The following is a 19357-nucleotide window of genomic DNA, read 5'->3' on the forward strand; positions in this document are numbered from 1 at the left end:
TGTTCGTCCCAATTCACGACTAGATCTATTTAGTTCGCTGGGCTATTTAAATTCAGTAGTTTTTATCATTCACTTATAATTCACCATGTCTTTAGTCGCTAAATTGTACAACAACGTCCTGCGTCGTTCTTCTACGTACGCTTTGGCCATTGTTACCGGCGCTTTCTTTTTCGAGCGAAGTTTCGACATGGCCACCGAGCACTTGTACAGCGAAATCAACAAAGGGGTGAGCATAAAAAAGGAAAAATTACAATTTTTCAGCTAACTTATCATTACCTTATTCTTATTGTTCTTCTATCAGAAACTCTGGAAGGACATCAAAGACAACTATGCTCCTGCTGAATAAATGAAATCTCAGGAAAGGGACAGCAGCTGTAAGAACTTCCCCAGCAAGATTCTGTTCATGATCCTGTGTAGTGAACTAATAAAATTGTACAAACCTTTCTGCCCTCTTGTATATGATTTCTAAAACCACATAATATTTTAGATAAATAGAATATGCCCTAGTACCAAAGTTCCAGGTTTGGAATAATTATGGTTGCCATGTAATGTTCATGTAAAAAGGGCAAAAAATGTAAAACAGGCTTACCCTATACATATTCCATGTGTTTTAATCTGATAACAATACAGGCAAAAGGTAAGAATAACTGCAAAGACCCTAATGTGTTAAGGTGTGTTTGGTTCATCAATTCACTAAAATGGATGAAACCTTAGCTTGGGCAATTAGACTGAGAAACTACAATTACATCTAGTTTAATATGACTTTACAAAAGGTACATTTGATATTACATTAAAACATGCATGAAATTCCCTTTTTCTATTTCTACAGTTAGCTGCTGATTACTTCTGAGTTCAGCTGGCTCTTAGCTGTACGCCTGTTGGCTCATTGGCCGTCTCCTTCTCCCTTCCCTCGGCTTTGGCGTTTTCTGCGTATCTTTACGACAACTTGGCAACGTCAGGACGCTTCTTGTACGTTTTTTACTCAACCTTAAATTTTGTTTCAATTCCGATTTTGAGAACAGCAAATTCAATTCGAATCGGACTACATCTTTTTGATCAAGTACCCACTGTAAAATCACTTAAGACAATATGTCGATCGGTGTTCCAATCAAAGTGCTCCATGAAGCTGAAGGACACATTATCACCTGTGAAACGAATACCGGAGAAATTTACCGGGGAAAATTGGTCGAAGCCGAAGATAATATGAACTGTCAAATGACAAACATAACCGTAACTTACAGGTAGTATTTTGTATTTGCATTACAACCCTTTTTTGCAGTCAGTACTGAGGTGTTTAACTTGCTTTTTAGGGATGGTCGAGTTGCCCAACTGGAAAATGTTTACATCCGTGGATCAAAAATTCGTTTCCTTATATTACCTGACATGTTAAAAAATGCACCCATGTTTAAAAGGCAGGGTGCAAAAGCTGCAAGTTCTGGACCTGCCTCAGGAAGAGGAAAATCAGCCATTCTTAGAGCACAAGGTAAACAACTTCAAAAAAAATAAGCCAGGTTCACTCTAATATGCTGCCTTACAATAAATACTGTTAGTTTGTCATCACTTGTAGATCTGAAATTGAATAGCTGTATATGCTATTGTAGTTCTATTAACTAACATCTGTTTTTGTTGTCATTAGCTGCACGTGGAAGAGGAAGAGCTAGAGGAGGAAGTTCAAGAGGCTGGACACCTGGAGGTGGTGGAGCTCAGGCACCTGGAAGAGGAAGGGGTGCACCTCAATAACTTACTGAAGTTCTCGTCAAGTGTTGAAAATTCAATACAACTTTTTTTTATAAGTGTTCACATGTCTGGCTCTATGTTGATACAAGTAAGTGAGCTGAATCACTTGAATCAGCTTACAGAAAAATGCAGTTCATTGGGTTTCAGTGACATCTTACATTTATTTTTTGATTTCTTTCTAGTATATAAATAAATGTGAGTACGTGTAATTAATTTCTTTCTCTCGTGTAAGAGTGAATCCCACAGGGCTAATTAACTAGCTAAACTATGCTTGGTTTGGATAAAAAGAAAATATTTTCTTAATTTATGGCAATGTCGAGAGAAGACCCAAAATATTAACTTGTTAATATAGTAGGAGTAAATATAGCAGACGACACTCGGATGTCAACACTTCCCTAGAGGTCCAGACAGTCCTCTTTTGATACATAGTTTGACGCAAAATATAAAAATAGCATGGCACTTCTTACTGCGGACTGGAACCCTCTCGGAAGAGAGGCATACTACAGGTTTTTAATTTGTTGAACATCATAGAAACTCGTAATTCGCTATTTCAAGGTAATGTCTATTTAGAAAGTTTGAAGTGTACTCTATGGGATGGATCGATCAAGTCAACCTTCAGGACTTAAAAGTAACTGTTGCCCCATCGGGTGGACCTATCGCAGTGGTCAGGGACGATACGAAGTTAACGCCTGTTCAAACTTCAGGAAAACCTATAATTTTCATTTTTTCACCTTCAGGAGAATTAAAATCAACAATCAAAGTCAGTATTTCTTATTAGAAATGAAAAATCATCTACATAATTTTTTCTTTTGTTAGTGGAGTGGTGGAAAAATTGTGGAAATCAATTGGTCTTCTTCAGAAGAGCTTCTTTGCATTCAGGTATTTTTATGTTCCGAAAGGGTTAACAGAATACAGAACATGATTTTTATTTTAAATTCAGGATGATGGCAGTGTATCTGCTTATGACATATTTGGAAACTACCAAAATTCATTCCAAATGGGTCAAGAAGCTAGAGAAATGAAAATTATTGATGCTAGGACTTTTCCCTCTTCCACGGGTACAGGTCTGGTAGTATTGACCACAAACTTCAGATTTTTTGTTGTAAACAACATAAAAGACCCAAGAATCAGGCGGTTTCCAGACATTCCAGGTACATATACTACATGTCTCTCTTTCTTTGAGATTGAACTAAAAGCTATTCTTGTCATACTATAGGTGTTAATATTGCCCCTAGCTGCTGGACAGCAATACATGGTGATGATAGGCAGACACGAGTTATAGTAGCCAAAGAGAAAGACATTTATCTCCTTGATTACAGTGAGCAGCATGTAGCCCAAAAGATTCCCGAAATATCTCACCATCACCTCTCTATAATTGCTATGGCCGTATCGCCGTGCAGCAAACTAGTTGCATTGTTAACCGATGCCGGTAAGTAAATTTATCGCTATAGGCCAATTCTGTTACGTCGCAGCCATTATGGCAACGGAAAAAATGAAATGCAGTTGTTTTGGTTTAAAGGTGTGATATGGATCGGTGCGTTTGATTTTCGAAGAAAGTTCTGCGAACATGATGCCCAGTGTATGTTACCAGCCGTGCAATTGGTTTGGTGTGGATCGGGTGCAGTAGTTTTGAATCTGGGATCTGTCCTGTTAGTTCTCTCACCCAACAGGGATAACTTCACCTTAATTTTGGACTCCACTAGTCATGTTTGTCCGGAAGTAGATGGACTGCGCATTATTACCAATAGTAGCCATGAATTTCTGCAAAAAGTTCCACTACCGAATCAAGAAATATTCAGAATCGGATCGATGTCCCCCGGTGCAATTCTCGTCGAGGTTTTACAATTTTTCCGTTATTTAATTTGGCCTTTACCAAGAGAAATTTCACCTGTTTAGGCATCAAGAGAATTTCAGAAGCGCAGTCATCGAGCTGAAGAGTACATTCGGCTAGTGAAGAATCAATTAGAATTGGCCGTGACCCAATGTATTCAGGCGGCTGGGAACGAGTGGCAGCCTACCGTTCAAAAGGTGCTGCTTCGAGCCGCTCAGCTGGGAAAAAGCTTCCTGTTTGACAAAGTCGACTCGGAGTTATTTGTCGGCATTTGCCAGACTTTACGGATACTGAACGCTGTTCGCAATTATAAAATAGCATTACCGCTGACTTTTCAACAATACGAGCAACTGGGAAAGACAGGCCTACTAAATCGTCTTATTCTTCGTCGCCAATACACCGTAGCCATTCAGATCTGTCAGTTCCTACAAATGTCAGAGGCTGATGGCATACCACGCGTGTTAACAGAATGGGCGTGCTACAAGATTAAGCATGGTCTGGGAAAACTGGATGCAGAACAGCTAGCGAGTGAAATATCTGCGAAGCTTGGCACTGGTTCTAAAGTTTCGTACAGCAGTATTGCACTCAAGGCAATCGAATGTAAACAAGAAAAATTAGCAATCAGGTAGAATATGGACAGTTGTTTTCGTACCAAGTTGTTGGCCTTCATTCGAGTTCTTTTAGGTTATTGGATTTCGAACACCGGGCTTCAGAGCAAATTCCATTGCTCCTCAAACTGGGCCAAGAACCTCAGGCTCTGGCCAAAGCTGTGGAGAGTGGTGATCCAAATCTTATCTACTATGTGCTAGTCGTTATGAAGGAAACCTATTCTGCTGACAAATTTTACATGACCATTCGTCATTATCCGTCTGTGAATGCACTTTATGCAAAATTGTGCCGCACCATTCAGATGGGCTCGCTGGAACAGATTTACGAACAAGAAGACAATTTCAATGCCCAAGCAATTCTCAGTGTTAAAGACAGCTATCGCGCCCAGGTTGTTCCTAACCTTATAATTGACTTTTTAATGGTGCTAATTTGGAATGTTCGATTGGCAGAAACTTGAGAACAGGTCAGCGATGCTAACAACTGCTGTGAAGCAGTACCGACAAGCTAAAGCGGAGATAGCTGCTAGTCTGACAGAAGATCAGCTCAAATTGCTGAAGACCCAATCAGGTTACGAATCGAAATTTGGCTGTCCGGCAATTGATGTTTCATTGAATGATACACTTAAATTACTCATGCGGCGAAGAGATATAAAAGAAACCGAAGAAATGGTTAAGAAATTCAAAGTTCCTGAACGACGGTAAAATCCCAGCATGCATTATGTATTGTTTCCGTGTAATTAAATTCTGTCGTATCTAGATTGTGGTGGCTAAAAGTAACAACTTTCGCTGAAATCGGAGACTGGGCCGAATTAGAGAAGCTCAGCCGACTAAAAAAATCTCCAATAGGATACGAGGTAAGGAGGGCAAATCCATTCCAAGGAAAAGGGAATCACATGGTATGTAACTCTCTTATTTGTATTAGCCATTCGTCGACGTTTGTCTACAGTACAACAACATCACTGAAGCGCAGCGCTATTTACCGAAAGTGGAAGAGCATCTTTCCATCAAATATTATGTAAAAGCCAAGCTGTATACAGAGGCTGCTCAAATCGCCTTTCAGCGCAGAGATACGGAAGCATTGCATTACGTTCAATCTCGTTGTTCGTCCAATCGTGATGTGGTCGACATGATTAATTCCTTAATCGCCAAATTGGCTAATCCTTCAGAAAGCCAAAACAAACGTTAGGTCGCTGTTTCATCCCATTGCGCTGTCGTGTTTTGATACTACGTTTTTGCACGGCCAAAACATTTTCAAATGACATTTTTTATTGTCAAATATATGATTATATACTTATAGTGGTATGTAATGAAAGTTGCGCTGACCTACTGAAAATGGATATTCAGTATGTGAGTGTTGTACTCAATTTAACAGCCACGAGAACAAAATCCTGAATTGCTTTAATCAAGGGATTTTCTCGATTTCAAACTAGTTTACGCCCGACAAGAATAACGCCCTAAACTTGTTAAACAGGTCTTATCCAAGGTAGCCCTCGAAAAAAATGTCGCCATTTATTTTCTAAAATCGTCAACAAGGTTGTAACTTGGCGGAAAATCGGACCATGGTTATTTCACCAAATAATTGCACGTCTGTTTACGAGGCGTATTTGCGTGAACAAAACGTGAAAAAATGTTGTTACGTAATACTGATATTGAAAAACATTTTTATCTAACCAATAAAATTTTTAGCTCCAAACCTTAATAGATTCAGGGCGTTGCTCGAGTATCGGTGTCAATTGCCTAACACAACTACCTTTCACACCTCCCATTAAAGAAACACGGAAAAGCCAGCCTTTATTTGTTCTAATCGTATGGCGGGTACCGAAAATATCGAACGCGAAGATTATGAAATGGAACAAAACGAGGATGATACCACTCCGGATACAGGGGAAAATCCAGAGGAAACGAGCGTCGAAATGGCAGATTACGAAGAGCCACCGTTTTCCATCCATGATGAGCGTGAAAAATGTATTTGGGGTTTGTGGATTGCGTTCTTAGTGACGCTCGTCGGTGTCGTCATTGGCACGACGCTTTACATAAACCACGTATACTTCTTTATCAAAGATCCGGAACCAACATTTACATCTACCGACATCCTGAACGGTTTCCGTCACGACTTTTTCCATGAAGCCAGGACATTCAACGAGTCCCAAAGAATATGCTTTGCTCGTAATTCGGACTTAATCGTATTCAACAACACAGAGGAACATACCCGTTTCAACGTCTATGTGACCGAGACCTTCCAGCCTTTTATCCGCAATAATACGGATCGATGGAAGAGGGTTGGACTTCAAATCTGGACTGGAATTAGAATAATTTTCCAAGCAGGTGAACTCACGCATTTTGATTGGCCTACTAAAGAGGAGTGTCCCGAGGAAATGCGAAGATTCTATTTCGTTTCGCAAGAACATCGCTTATGTAATATTGGGACAGTTGAAAGAATGCGACTAATCCGGAAAGCAATGCAAAGCAAACACAAATCGAGACAGTTTATCGTTAAAGACTTTACAGGAAAAGCCGAAAATGCCATTAATGAAACTGGTTGTTGGCAGGTCCGTATACTTGAAGAAAACGAATCGCTTATTTTGCCGTTTGTTTGCAAAAGCCGAACTCCCGAACAGCTTTGATACGGAGAGCATAGGTGGCTGATACAAGACATCTAGTATCATAAATCGTTGTGTTCATTAATTGTCAAGTTCTCCAAATAAAAAAATTTCATACGAAAAAAATTGTTATTTGTTAAAAATTATTATCAGTGTTTTTAGGTTGGCGAACTTTCCCATCGTCAGCAGACTTGAGTGTCTTATCAGCAGCACGTGAGTTTATCATCTGTAAACAAAGCATAAAAACACTCGAATATCTGAAAGTCCCAATTTCATATTTTTTTCTCAGTCAAAAGGAATGAAATAAAACGAAGTAAGTCAACCGAGATGATGGCAAACATAAATCTCGATACCGCAAGGGGACCGCGTGATTCGTTCATCATGTGGTTTGTACGATGACGTATCACGAATTGTGATGCAAGACAAAAAGGAAACGAGAGCTGTTATTCGTAAAAATGCCGGTCTATAGCGCAATGCATGCATTCAAGGTTATTGTGTCCAGCGGGTACTTGGGGCGTATGATGACTGATAGGAACCCTTTGGTTATCATCACGAAACAATAGCACGTGCTTTAATGAACTGTTGTCATGGGAAATACGAGTCGCTGACTGATGGTACAGAAGGACGGTAGGTATTCCATCCTCTACATGGCGTTTCAAATTATTTACAGGTAATACGTATTCATTTCCTTCTTTCGTCAGTAGCCTAGGTATGGAGATGAAATTGGAAACTCCTATCTTTAGTAGCAATCGCATAACAATTCTCACGTGACTAATCACGAGCCGTCTACTAGACAAGGACATTTTCGTGAATGCAACATCGGATTCGTTGGATTTTGTTGCTATTTGAATTCTGGAAAAAGTGAAAGGTGTCGATACACCTATCTCCAAGGTCGAGACGCATTTTTCTTTTTTTTCCTTTTCCGAAAACACCAGATGGTGGAAAGAAAAAATAAAATAACATGTTCTGCGGGTCAACAGGTGCAAGTTGGAGCATTGATCTACTAGAACATTCCTCGTACTTTGCATAGTCCCGCACAGGTAGCAATAGTTTTCAGTCTGGTGCATTTTACGCAGTCGTAGCGCATTAAATTTACATATCACATGTCACCTACAGACGTCAAGATAATTGATGTGGACATGAAATATTGTCTTATTTCCTTTCTTTTTTCTTGTGCTCTAGTTGACTATCGGTTTTGTACAAAGACTATTAATAAACATAGAGCGCAAGGTAAATAATATAAATAAGAAGTTTCAGAATGAAGCAGTGTTGTACGGTCTATGGTTGCCAAGCAAACTTGCCACTACAGGTTGGCTTTGTTTGTGACAGCATGAAGGTACGTTACAAGCGGTATTACCAATAACGGGACTTGTTCGCCTTAAGCTTTGATCCACTATGATAAAAGGAACCGGTGGTTTCTCAAGAGCTCGGAAAGCTAATTCAAAAATAACCGAAATTGCTTATGCAAATGTAGCAAAAGTTAGGAATAACAAAAAAGACAAACACTGTTTTACACAGATACTGTTAGGTCACATGGAAAGCCAAGAGGGAACTCCCTCAGACAAGTTTCCCTAATTTTTTTTCGAATAACACTTAAGAGATGGCTGTGTGAATTGTTTGCTCGCTTTTTCTCATTTAAAAACTGGCTAAATCCGGTTTCTACTATTTCCCGCGGCCATTAAGGCTTATTATTCGCATCCTGATTCATTGCGCTTAGTAACTCCCGAAAAGACTAGGCGTCTATTGTTTGCGGTCGTAGTGGTTAGTAGCCAGAACCTCGTGCTACCGCACGGTTGTCGTCTGGTGCGGCCAATCAGTTCCACAATCATTGCCTGATTTTAATCAAAGTTGGGTGCGAAGATGAACGATGATAACCAGCAAACCGTTCCATTGCTGGGTTCTGGTTTGAATTATTCCGCTGGTAATCCATCATCCGGAGACAACCAGCAACATGTGAGAATTGTCAACAATTTTGCGATGGCACAAACCAAGGTACTACTATTTAAAAAATTTTAAATTTTTGGTTACGGTTTTCCCTTTAATTGTAAATAAAGAAAAATAATACTATCGCATCCGCTGACTTCTGACCCACTGGGGTAGTTGCTGATTGGTTGATTGACAATTAAATAGGAAAAGAGGAAAAACAGGAGGAATGGATTTTGTGTGGCGTTGCGCCCATAAACAACTGACTGTCGCTTTCCAGCTTGACAAGCTCCCTCACGAGCCCAGTATTCAGTCAGATTACGTAAAGGGACGCGAGTGCACGCTTCGTGCTGAAGCTTAGATAAGTCGAGAAAGGTTTCTTTTTTTATCAAAAGTGTGCTTACCGAAAAACCACAGAGTAAGAATCCTCAGTTTGTTCCAGTCTTCAACAAGTGGTTTTCTGGTTGGGTGGTTGGGGTGCGTTTGCCGTTTCTAGAATTTCTGCTAAACTATAGAAGAAAAATCAAAGTTTCTGGATTAGATGGATGATAAGATGAAGGTAAATATAAATATGCCTTGCCATGTACCAGACCTTTGCTGAGATTTGAGCGTGGCGAATCTGTTATTTAGCATCTGTCATAGTGACGGAATTGCCTTGTTGTAGTTGATATGGAAACTGGAAACCTCGTCCCCATTTATGGCGCCCTAACGAAAGGGAAAGGAAGTCATCTGCCCTTTAATCTTCTTTTATTTTTCGGGCACAAAACTAAATCGAGACACTCGATCAAATAGGATTCAATCTGACAAGTTGTGCTACGGCCTTGACGCCCAATCTATTGCCAAGACTGTTTCTCGTAAAATTTATGGTCTTAGCTTCTTGTTGTTCTTTATTTTTCATTTTTTATTTAATCTACTTTAGTAGTCTATTGTTCTGAAACCCCTACGGCACGATTTTTCCTGGTCTACCTGTAGTTTTCAGCGATTACCAACGTGGGGCATGCAAAGTCATGCACGTGAATAACGTGCTGTCCTTTGTGCTTTTTTGTTTCGTTACATTTTTTTTAAGTGGTCCCACTTCCTTTCCCTCAAATTTACCTCCAACCTAATTCAAGAGATTGTCTAATAGATAATTTTTGTGGAATTTGTGAATACCTTGTGTGGAAATCCTGACAGATTGGTGATGAGCACGGTTCGTTAAGCAAATCCTTTGTTCTTTTCAGCAGACGAATATTGCTGTAACACCAACTGACGATGAATCGGACGGTGATACAATCACGTCAAGGTACTTTCTTTCTCAAGATAAACGTGCTAGCATTATGTATATATTAATATATTATTTTGAAACTATGTAATGAAGAACTCTTCTCAAGAAAAGGACTGGATTTGTATTGCCAACACCATCCAATGCCGACGTCGAAAATGGGAAAAAGGAAGGAGAAGCCGATGAAGCTGATAAAGCAAACTGCACGACACCGTTGAATCCTAACAACCAGAAAAATGGCAGTCCTTCCTTTACCGACCGCCTCAAAGATAAAATAAGTGTAAGTGTTTGAATTTTCAGCTGTTAGGGGTAACAACTGACAACCTGTGGGAGATTTTTTGGTGATTTAACATAATTTATCACTTTGTTACAGATTGCAGTTCCAAATGTGATCCAGAAGAAACCACGAGAGTACAAACTTAAGGCCTTTGTTGGATTTTTATTCCTACTTGTTGTCTTTCTTGTTGGCTTTGCCTACATATTTTACTACCAACAACTTGCTAGAGTAAGTAACTTTTGAGTTTCTTTAATATTTTCAATATTTTAATGTTAGCCTTTTGGATGTTAGAAAACTTATTTTGAGAGAATTCGTTTTACTAAAGAAGATCGTATTATGCGAGTATACGACGACAAGGGACTAGAAGCTCTAAGGGGTCACATGGGAGCATCGTTTCCTACGTCACAAAAATCTTACAAATGCCACGACAGAGATCGTCCACCCAACTCTACGTTGTGCCTAGAGTGGATGGGGCGTGGTCGATTTTCCCTTGCTCAAACCCCAAATAAAAATCAGGATGATAAATCGCGGTGCTACAGAATCATATGGCAATCGCTTTCTGCTGACACCTACCCCACAGACTGTTACGAAATGAATAATCAGCTGTGGTTTGGAGCAGGAGCTGTTTTAGGTCAACAACACGACTTTGCTGGTAATTGTTAAAGATTAGCTGTTTTAATTATTGAAATGAAAACATGATGGATTTCTCTTTAGGTTGGCCTCTAAACCGAGCTGAAGTGCCAATCAGTCCATTTGTCACGGGTAGTGAAGTTCGAGGACATAATGGCTGGGGTCAAGTTCTTCGCCGATATTTCATGAATTCCAAAGCGGCTGCCATTATCGTGGACGATTCTACTCCGTTGTGGGTGTCAGTCAATGCCAATCAAAGCCAAATGCTTTGCCTCCAATCCAGGAGTAGTGGCTTCCCGTTTTTCGATCATGGAGAAGAGTCTATTGCTTCCAATACGAGCACCAAGAGAAATGGGACCAAAAACAACCCAATTGTTCATTCAGTCTTGAACTATACAATTTGCACAGCTGCCGATCTCGAAACGCTATTGACCTCGTTGGCTGACGCTTGGTGGGACGGACTAAGGAAAGACGAAATGGAGGTAAACTCAAGGATAAGTTTATGACTGAGCCAAAAAAATTTATATTTTGGGGAAGGGGAGGCGAAAAAAAAGCATAAATAATAAGCTGTTTAGAAGGGAAAGTGTCCTTGATAGTCTTCATTTCTATAGAAAGTAACCATACTCGACACCAAATCTTAACAGCTGTATCTCTTTGAATTCGCTTTAAAATAGGTTGTTTATTCGAAAACGATAATGTCATGATTTTCTTTTTTTGAAGGTCGTCAAGAAACTGATGGAAGATCCCGTCTGGAGATTCCAACCGTCGGCTGATGATAATCAAACTGTCCAAAGCTTGATGAAGTACACCAACAGCATAGTCGGCTCGGTCTGGACCAGTCCAGGTTATTTGTTGATTGATACCCCATGGGAAGAGCGTCCTGGTGATTTAGAATTTGATGCAAATCGGTTCCAGGTTAGCCCTCCTTTTTTGTGTGTTAAATTTTTCTATTTCTGTTGTTAAATATTTGCGTTAAACTTTAGGGTTTGAACGAAGCTCTTGAAATCATTCATCGAAAAGGATTCAAAGTTGCTGTTACCGTGCGTCCTTTCGTCAGTACGTTCTCCAAGACGTACAAGAGTGGATTGGACTTTTTAATGCCCAATTCGTCGCGTGATTCTGTTGGGACATGGATTCGTCAGCCATACGGCGAAGGATCTCCAGCATTGACGAGCTACAATGGGGATCACAGTCTTGCATTAGCTGACGTTACTTCACGCAACATCTCTGAATGGGTCGCTGATCGTCTTAATACCCTCATCAAGAACTATGAGTTGGATGGAATCTTTTTCGAAAGCGTCACAGCAGATTACTTGCCCCATTATTATGTAACAGCCAAGCCTTTAACTGATCCGTCAAAGTTGAGCAGTCTATGGGTGGATGCTGCCCGCCAAGTTACTACAGTTCTCAGCGTCACTTCGGCCACCCAAATGCCACGGCTTCCAACGTTTGTAGCCATTCCTCGGCTTCCGTCCACGTGGGAGGGTCTCACTCATCTACTTCCGTTGGTCTTGACGCTCAGTGTCTCTGGCTACCCGTTCCTGATCCCCCCTCCAGTTGGCGGCATTTCAAATTCAACCAAACCTGACAAGGAACTGTACATTCGCTGGCTTCAAGTGAGTACCTTCTTACCGGTATTGCAGTTTGCAACTATTCCCTCGTCGTATGATGCTGAAGTGGAACGAATGGCCAGCAACTTGACTGGACTCAGGCAATCGACCGTCCTTCCTATCCTCCAACGTTATGGCGGTAGTTCTGTATTCGACGGACTGCCAATCATCAGGCCGCTCTGGATGTTGGATCCTTTTGACAAAGAGGGATTAGATGTAGCAGACGAATTTTGTGTCGGTGACGAGTTGCTCGTTGCCCCCGTCCTGGAGCCGGGAGCGCGCGAAAGAGAAGTCTATTTACCCAAAGGTGTTTGGAAAGACGGTATTGATGGTAGTCTACGTAAGGGAGGAAGATGGATACACCACTACAGAGCTAAACTTGATCAAGTTCCGTTCTTTACAAGAGCAGCAGAGGGAACGCGCTTATAAATAGCGGGACACGATCAACTTTCACCTGAACGATTGGGTTATTTTTGTAGATGTAATGTTTTTGTGTTGATTTTTTAGGATGTATTTTTATTCGCGAATATGTGTCTTAGTTCGTTGACATTATGTTGCCAACTGTCCAGTGAAATTCATTTCTTTTATAAGGAAAGAATTAGCATTTCCTCCTTTGGATCCTCTATGAAATAAATTTATCTACCGTATTTGTGTCTGTTTTAAAACTTGTTGATTCCAGAAAATCTAGCGACGATGTAATATAACTTGTCCAGAATACACTCGTAATTTATCCCTTCCACGATTATGAAGTTCTTGTGCTTGCAATGCAAGGCGACAATGGAACATACAATAGCTCATGCCCCATTGGGCTGACGAGGCAGCAAGCAATGTAAAGTCAACTTTCGAGGATTCTTCCACGTGAAAAAGAAAATTATAAGTTTTAATGGTGGTAATGTAAAAAAAAAAAAAGAGGGAGGGAGGGGATACTAGGTACACGAAAGGAGGTAAAAGAGAAGAGAGATGATGGGTAGAACATTTTATGTTAGTTGTTTTTTTTTTTGCCAAAAATATTGATTTGAAAACGATGGGGAATTGAATAACGTTTCAACTTGGTTTCTGTCTATTGTCGATTAGTTCCTGCACAGCGTCTATTAGAGTCTGTACGGCGTCCTGATTGGAGGCAGGTTCAGTTTTAATTTCTCCAGATTCATCTTCCTCGACAGCTTCCGTGTCATCCATCGTCTGAGCTGTCGCATAAGCAACGGCGGTCTTTAAAAAAAAAAAAAAAAATACAGATTAATAAAACGTTTAAATGGGCACGCCAGATTGGAATTTTACCTGTGTTCCGTCTTCGTGGGTTTGTACGAGAATTAGTTGTCCATTCTCCGTTTCGACCAGTTGTCCACCTGCAGGCGCTAAAACAGCACTTCCGTCAGGTTGGAGGATAACAATTTGTCCCGATTCGACAAAGGCGTGACCGAGATCTCCACGCAGCATGCCATCCTCATCGTCGTCGTAAACTCCACCTTCCACCAGATCATGTTCGCCATCTGCTCGACCCGGTCCGACCATGAGTCGCATCTAATTTGGGGATTAGGGATTTAAGAATGAATTATTTCAAGAATTGATCAATTTAATACCTGGCCATCCTCGCCGTAAACTAAGTGATGAGTAGATAAAACTTCTTGTCCAGACATTGGTTGCTCCAGTTGAACCATCTCTCCTACGTCGATTCTCACTGGTTCTTCCTCCTCCTCCTCTTCTTCTTCCTCCTCTTCATCGATCTCAGCATTCTCGTCCAGTTTGAACATTTCTTCAGGGTAGCCTACCACCTCACCCTAAAATCAACTCAATCATGAAATGAAATCGCTGGCTAACAGTATGTTATAAAGCCGTTTACCGTTGAAGTCACGAAGGCCCCTGTCTGATCATCCAAGAGAGTCTCTTCTGCTGAATATGGACCTATGTCGAACTGGCTGTCCGGCCTCTCAGAAGGTCTGAGCTCTACAACGGTTTCAGGAACCTTTTTTCGTCGAAGAGGCCGACCACTTGATCCAAAACGTTGTATGGACGGCCGGAATCGCCATATTTGCGTTCGCTCCATGAATTCATCCCAATTGTCCCAATACGTGGGAGGGAATACGACCTTCGGCGTTTTAAGCCCAGCGAAAGGATCAGTAGACAGGCGATTACTGATTACTCCGCGTTTGGTGTAGACAAGAGCTGGAGTTCCCTTATTTCCATTTAACATCTAGTTAATGAGAATGCAATGAAATTAGCTTCTATGTAAAAAAGGAAACTAATGGGATAATACTTTGTTAACCACAACAGGATCGACTTTTTTCTGACCAGTTTCCATGGCGCCACTAGTGGAAGGACCATCTTTGCTCTCAACTTCTGGCATTTCTGCCGGAACTGGTTCTAATTCAGTTCCTGGAATTGGATGAATGTATCGAACATGATTCTCCCAGTATTCTCGCTTTCCAAACTTGAAACCACAGACCTAGAACAACAGGAAAAAGAGCATAAATAATCATGTAAATATACTTAGTAATCGATTAAATGTCTTTTTTTATACCTGACAGTGATGAAAGAGTTTACGATCGTGGTTACTTAGATGCCAGCGTAAATTCTTTTTGTCGCCAAAAGTGCGATGGCATTTGCTGCACTTGAAAGGCCGATCTTTGTTGTGCACCACTTTTATGTGGCGTTCCAAATCGCCACGTCGGGTAAAGCGGGCGTCGCACAAATCACACGCATGTGGTCGTTCGTGGGCATGGGTCTTCAAATGTGCCTTCAACGAACCAGGTTTCATGATACGATGGCACGACAGGCACTCGATCCTGGCCCCTTCTCCCTCACCAACAACAATGGTGCGCACTTGGATACGGCCTTCGCCGTCCTCTTCAAACTCTTCTAAATCCTCAGCATTCTACACTCATGCGAATGGAACAAAGCATCTAGATAAGCTACACATTCTTTTCTCTTGCACTGTCAACGTCTTGAAATGAATTCGCTTTAAATCACTGAAAATATAATGCTTAATGCGCAACACTCACCGTTGGGACGATAAAACTATTACTAGCAGTTATTTTCTTCTTTTTGGCGGGGGGTGAGTGGCTAACCGGTTCTTCTTCATTCTCTAACTTCCATTCAAAATCACTATCATGGTCTTTAGTTGATTCAAAGGTAATTTTCTGGTGTACTTCTAGATCTTCCTGAGAAATTTGGATGTTAGCATGTTTACTGATTTCCTTCTGTTCTACTTCTTCTTCTTCTTCAGTTTCCATTGTGACACTCATTGATTGCACAGCCAATTCTAGAACTTGACCTAAGTTTACTTTCTCCTTTTTGGGTGGCTCTGTATTTGTATCCTCAGATTCTGCCATTTCTTCAGATTGAATGCTCAAAATGTTGACTTCAATTGGCTTAATTTCACTAGATTCTTCTTCTTTTCGTAAAGCAGGTGCTGTATATCTTCTTGGGCGGCCTGGACCACGTTTGATTTCTATTTCCTGCGTAGCTTTGTGTTTTGCACCTAGGACTTTAATACATTTAGCACAACTAAGTGAACAGCAAAAAGTTTCAATACCTGGAGGCCTTCCTCTTTTCCTTTTTACTTCTTGAGTGTCTGCAGTTTCAGATTCATCAGCTGTGGATTCACTCTTATTGCCTTTGCTGTAGTTTCGTACAGCTGGAACGTAATATTCATAATCCTCATCATTATAGCGTTTGGCCATTGATCTACGCCTTGGAGATGACTTGTTGCTCATCTGTTTAGAAAACCATTGAAGAAAAAAAACATGACCAGTCAAACTAGGTCCAGTCACTTTTAAACACAGATGACAGAATGATAAAGTTCAATTCTTTTCTTTTTGAATGCGAATGTGCCCGTACAGTTTACGATGGCGATGGCGTCCTCTGCCAACCAGGAGACGCTTTTTACTTTTGCACCGAGGAAGACACAGTGATCGTTACAAAGAAATTATATGGTTTGAATGAGAAATTGCAACCGCTTTTGAACAAAAATACTCAAGCCTGTTCCCGGGAACAATCAAATATTTTCGTGTTGACCGTGCCTACCTTCTTTCGAGGTGATCCAAATCGTCGAAAATGGCCGACAGCAGCGCTTTTTGATAATGATGGCATGAGAATGGGATGTTTATATTAAATTATTCGTACACAAAAATTGGTCTATTAACTCAAAATATTTTTTAAATAAAATTTTTTTAAAATTTCGAAAATGAAAATTTGAATTAGAAATTGCCATCTAACCTTAATGAAACGTATCTAATTTCAAATGTCCCATTTAACTTGAGTGCCGATTCAAAACAGACTTTGGCGGGAAATAACCGATATGTTTAATTAAGCTTGTACAATTTTTGTTTTCAATCCAGGCTGTTATGTGATATTTTCTCCCATTGATTATTTCCCTATATTGAAGTATCAAACCCATGCTGGAGGCATCAAAACGACTCAAATGACGGTATGGAGATCAGTTAAAAGTTGGTTAGAAATCAAAATGTTGAGAAAAAAATGCATTATAATTTACTTCTTCGTAAATATGTTTTTTAGCAATTTCTATGTATAAAACATTTATTTTTCGTTTTGTTATGCAGGCTACACAGCTGCAGAAGACGCCAATCCCCCTGGCATTAACAGCGTCGTCTTCGTTTTCAACCGACTTGGCATCGTCCATTCTTTTCCGACTTTATTTGGTCTATCACTCATAGTGTTCTTTTTCCTCAGAGCCGTCGTCTATACCGCTTCTGATAATGGTTGGTATTTTTACGTTTTTCATCTGTCAAAATCCCGAGCATCGTTTAATATTTTTGTCGTAAAACTGATGGTGTTTGCCAGCGGTATTTTTGCTGACTAGTTCTAGATGACTAGAAAAGTGTTGAAACTTTGAATCTAATGTCATGTCGATGTTTGGGAAATGGACGTTTGTTTAAAATCATGGTTGTATATTATGTGGTGATTGTAGGGCCGCGTACGTACCAAGACCGTGAAGAAGGCTGCCAAGCTGATCATCGAGAAGTACTACACTCGATTGACGCTTGACTTCCACACCAACAAGCGAATCTGCGAGGAAATTGCCATCATCCCTAGCAAACCGCTGAGGAACAAGATCGCTGGGTATGTTTGTCTTGATATTTCAGTAGTATGAGGAATTGTTCAATAACCATTTAAATTAATTTTCATCAGGTTCGTCACCCATTTGATGAAACGTCTTCAACACAAGACTGTCCGTGGTATCTCCATCAAGTTGCAAGAAGAAGAGCGTGAGAGGAGAGATAACTATGTCCCTGAACAATCTGTCTTGGATATGGACACTATTGAAATTGATTCAGAGACCAAGGAGATGTTGAAAATGCTGGTCAGTATCATTGTTCTGCATAAATTCAATATTTTGTTGTATACATGTGGTTCTTAACTGTAGGAATTGGAGAAAATCCCAAAGCTTCATGTGGTCAATCCCACACCAACTGGACATACTGGTGGACATGGTGGTCATCCTCATGGTGGTCAACGTCGTTAAAATTTCTGTATTGCCCATCTCCTTGTTTGGTTGTAAAATACAATCTGGTATCAAGGACAAATTTAGTTTGTTTTTTCTCCACCAATCAAGAAATTTGAAGTGGATACATGGTCAAATTAATGATTACAATAGCTTTTAGTTGAGTAAATGTTATTTAGAAATAAGTGTTTTAAAAAAGTCTCAGATATCTTTGAGTTAAAAGCAGTTTAATATTGAAAAGGTTTTATTCCAAATAGTATGAATATATCATGTTCATCTGAGAAAAGGGTAGAAACAATTTACTTTTATTTAACCAGCTGGTGCTGATAATGTATTTTCATCAGCATAAGACAACCACATTTAATAAAGTGAGAAATTAAATTCATGGAGATTGTTCAATAACCTTGAATGTTTTAACAATCCAGAAAATTTGCAGCCATAAGCAGCTCAAGAGCAATTTCAGGGGCAATAGGGAATTCAGGAATTTCCGTTGAACTATTTGTGTAGCGCACCTTGTATGTAAAATACATGCATACCTTCTGCAAGACATGAGATCTGAAAGTTGAAACACATCCAAAATTAGGGGAAAATTTTAATTTGTAATGCATGTTCACTATTAAAATTTGCAGAAGTCTTACGGAATTTCACGAAAGTTGACTTCATTGGTTTCATTTTCAGCAAACTGCCCTGGTCCAGACAACATAGCCTTAATGGTTCCAGATGTCAGAGCATGTTCTCTCTTGACAATAAATTCATGTCCATCAGATGAAATCAGCTTAACATACATGGCATTGGGTCCCTCACATCCCCCATAAGAGTTGTTTTCCTGTAATGAGAACAGCACCAGTTGTACTTGATTGTATATCTCAGGCAAATTAATCAAGGGAAACACGAACGGAAAGAGGCACAATGCATTTTCAGGCAGATTAGAGATTTAATGTAATAAACTTCTCAATTGGCCAATCGAAATGACTCAATATCGAATGACTTCTTAGCTTGCCGCGTTTTCAAACAGAAAATATTCTATTACATTTCTGTAAGGAAAGAAGAGGAAAAGGAGGAGATTGGGTTTCTTACATTTCCATCCGACATACTGACGGAAATTTCACTTTCTATAAAAAGTTAACAGAATCAACTTTTCGCCTAGAACCAGAAATAATTTTTTAGCTGGATTGCTAAAGTTGTCAACAGAAACTCGGCGTTGCCATTTTCAATAAAAGATCTCCAAATCCAACGTTTGCCGATGAATATGAAATTTAAAATAATGAAAATCTATAAGAAACTATAACCTTAACTGATGTTTTGTTATTGCTCTTGTTTTTTTTAAATATTTTTGATTATGTCTTTCAAAGCGAAAAAACACAAGGTCTGTAGAAAAGTAGATTAGTAATGATTCGCGAAAATTCTTGTTGCAGACGA

At 39.9% G+C, this 19357-nt stretch overlaps 5 protein-coding genes across 11 annotated transcripts; 3 read left to right on the plus strand and 2 right to left on the minus strand.

Annotated features, from left to right (window-relative positions):
- Positions 1-908: 908 nt before the first annotated feature.
- Positions 909-5425, plus strand: LOC130689368 (vacuolar protein sorting-associated protein 16 homolog). Of its 2 annotated transcripts, XM_057512329.2 has the most exons (15): positions 909-1241; positions 1311-1348; positions 1413-1483; positions 1637-1693; position 1970; positions 2346-2497; positions 2554-2616; positions 2678-2888; positions 2954-3166; positions 3257-3573; positions 3634-4193; positions 4253-4565; positions 4627-4874; positions 4934-5030; positions 5099-5419. In XM_057512329.2, the coding sequence occupies exons 1-15, from the start codon at positions 1090-1092 to the stop codon at positions 5360-5362; spliced, it is 2757 nt and encodes a 918-aa protein (XP_057368312.1). In that variant the 5' UTR covers positions 909-1089; the 3' UTR covers positions 5363-5419. The 2 variants fall into 2 exon arrangements, with proteins under 2 accessions (XP_057368312.1, XP_057368311.1); XM_057512328.2 differs by lacking the exons at positions 909-1241; positions 1311-1348; positions 1413-1483; positions 1637-1693; position 1970 and adding an exon at positions 2116-2243 and having other exon boundaries at positions 2308-2497; positions 5099-5425.
- A 3140-nt stretch (positions 5426-8565) lies between these two features.
- On the plus strand, positions 8566-13219 carry LOC130689378 (myogenesis-regulating glycosidase-like). Of its 6 annotated transcripts, none has more exons than XM_059497661.1 (8): positions 8566-8768; positions 9923-9981; positions 10057-10240; positions 10334-10465; positions 10529-10889; positions 10952-11349; positions 11588-11782; positions 11851-13219. In XM_059497661.1, exons 1-8 carry the CDS (start codon positions 8637-8639, stop codon positions 12904-12906), a joined length of 2517 nt encoding a protein of 838 aa, XP_059353644.1. In that variant the 5' UTR covers positions 8566-8636; the 3' UTR covers positions 12907-13219. The 6 variants fall into 6 exon arrangements, with proteins under 6 accessions (XP_059353644.1, XP_057368323.1, XP_059353645.1 ...); XM_057512340.2 differs by having other exon boundaries at positions 8567-8768; positions 9920-9981; XM_059497662.1 differs by lacking the exon at positions 8566-8768 and adding an exon at positions 8907-9258 and having other exon boundaries at positions 9920-9981.
- Positions 13125-16581, minus strand: LOC130689380 (uncharacterized). Its single transcript, XM_057512342.2, has 9 exons — positions 16501-16581; positions 16010-16190; positions 15477-15955; positions 14996-15349; positions 14732-14920; positions 14318-14668; positions 14058-14255; positions 13756-13998; positions 13125-13686 (listed from the first exon to the last, which is right to left on the minus strand). The coding sequence occupies exons 1-9, from the start codon at positions 16564-16566 to the stop codon at positions 13522-13524; spliced, it is 2226 nt and encodes a 741-aa protein (XP_057368325.1). The 5' UTR covers positions 16567-16581; the 3' UTR covers positions 13125-13521.
- A 478-nt stretch (positions 16582-17059) lies between these two features.
- LOC130689376 (small ribosomal subunit protein eS17-like) lies at positions 17060-18020 on the plus strand. The gene is made up of 4 exons (XM_057512338.2): positions 17060-17195; positions 17405-17556; positions 17626-17797; positions 17861-18020. Exons 1-4 carry the CDS (start codon positions 17193-17195, stop codon positions 17957-17959), a joined length of 426 nt encoding a protein of 141 aa, XP_057368321.1. The 5' UTR covers positions 17060-17192; the 3' UTR covers positions 17960-18020.
- Positions 18021-18236: 216 nt separating this feature from the next.
- LOC130689377 (elongin-C) lies at positions 18237-19132 on the minus strand. Its single transcript, XM_057512339.2, has 3 exons — positions 19016-19132; positions 18577-18764; positions 18237-18493 (listed from the first exon to the last, which is right to left on the minus strand). The coding sequence occupies exons 1-3, from the start codon at positions 19028-19030 to the stop codon at positions 18352-18354; spliced, it is 345 nt and encodes a 114-aa protein (XP_057368322.1). The 5' UTR covers positions 19031-19132; the 3' UTR covers positions 18237-18351.
- Positions 19133-19357: the final 225 nt, after the last annotated feature.

The sequence above is a fragment of the Daphnia carinata genome, chromosome 2 (genome assembly GCF_022539665.2).
Source record: "Daphnia carinata strain CSIRO-1 chromosome 2, CSIRO_AGI_Dcar_HiC_V3, whole genome shotgun sequence".
Classification (NCBI taxonomy): domain Eukaryota; kingdom Metazoa; phylum Arthropoda; class Branchiopoda; order Diplostraca; family Daphniidae; genus Daphnia; species Daphnia carinata.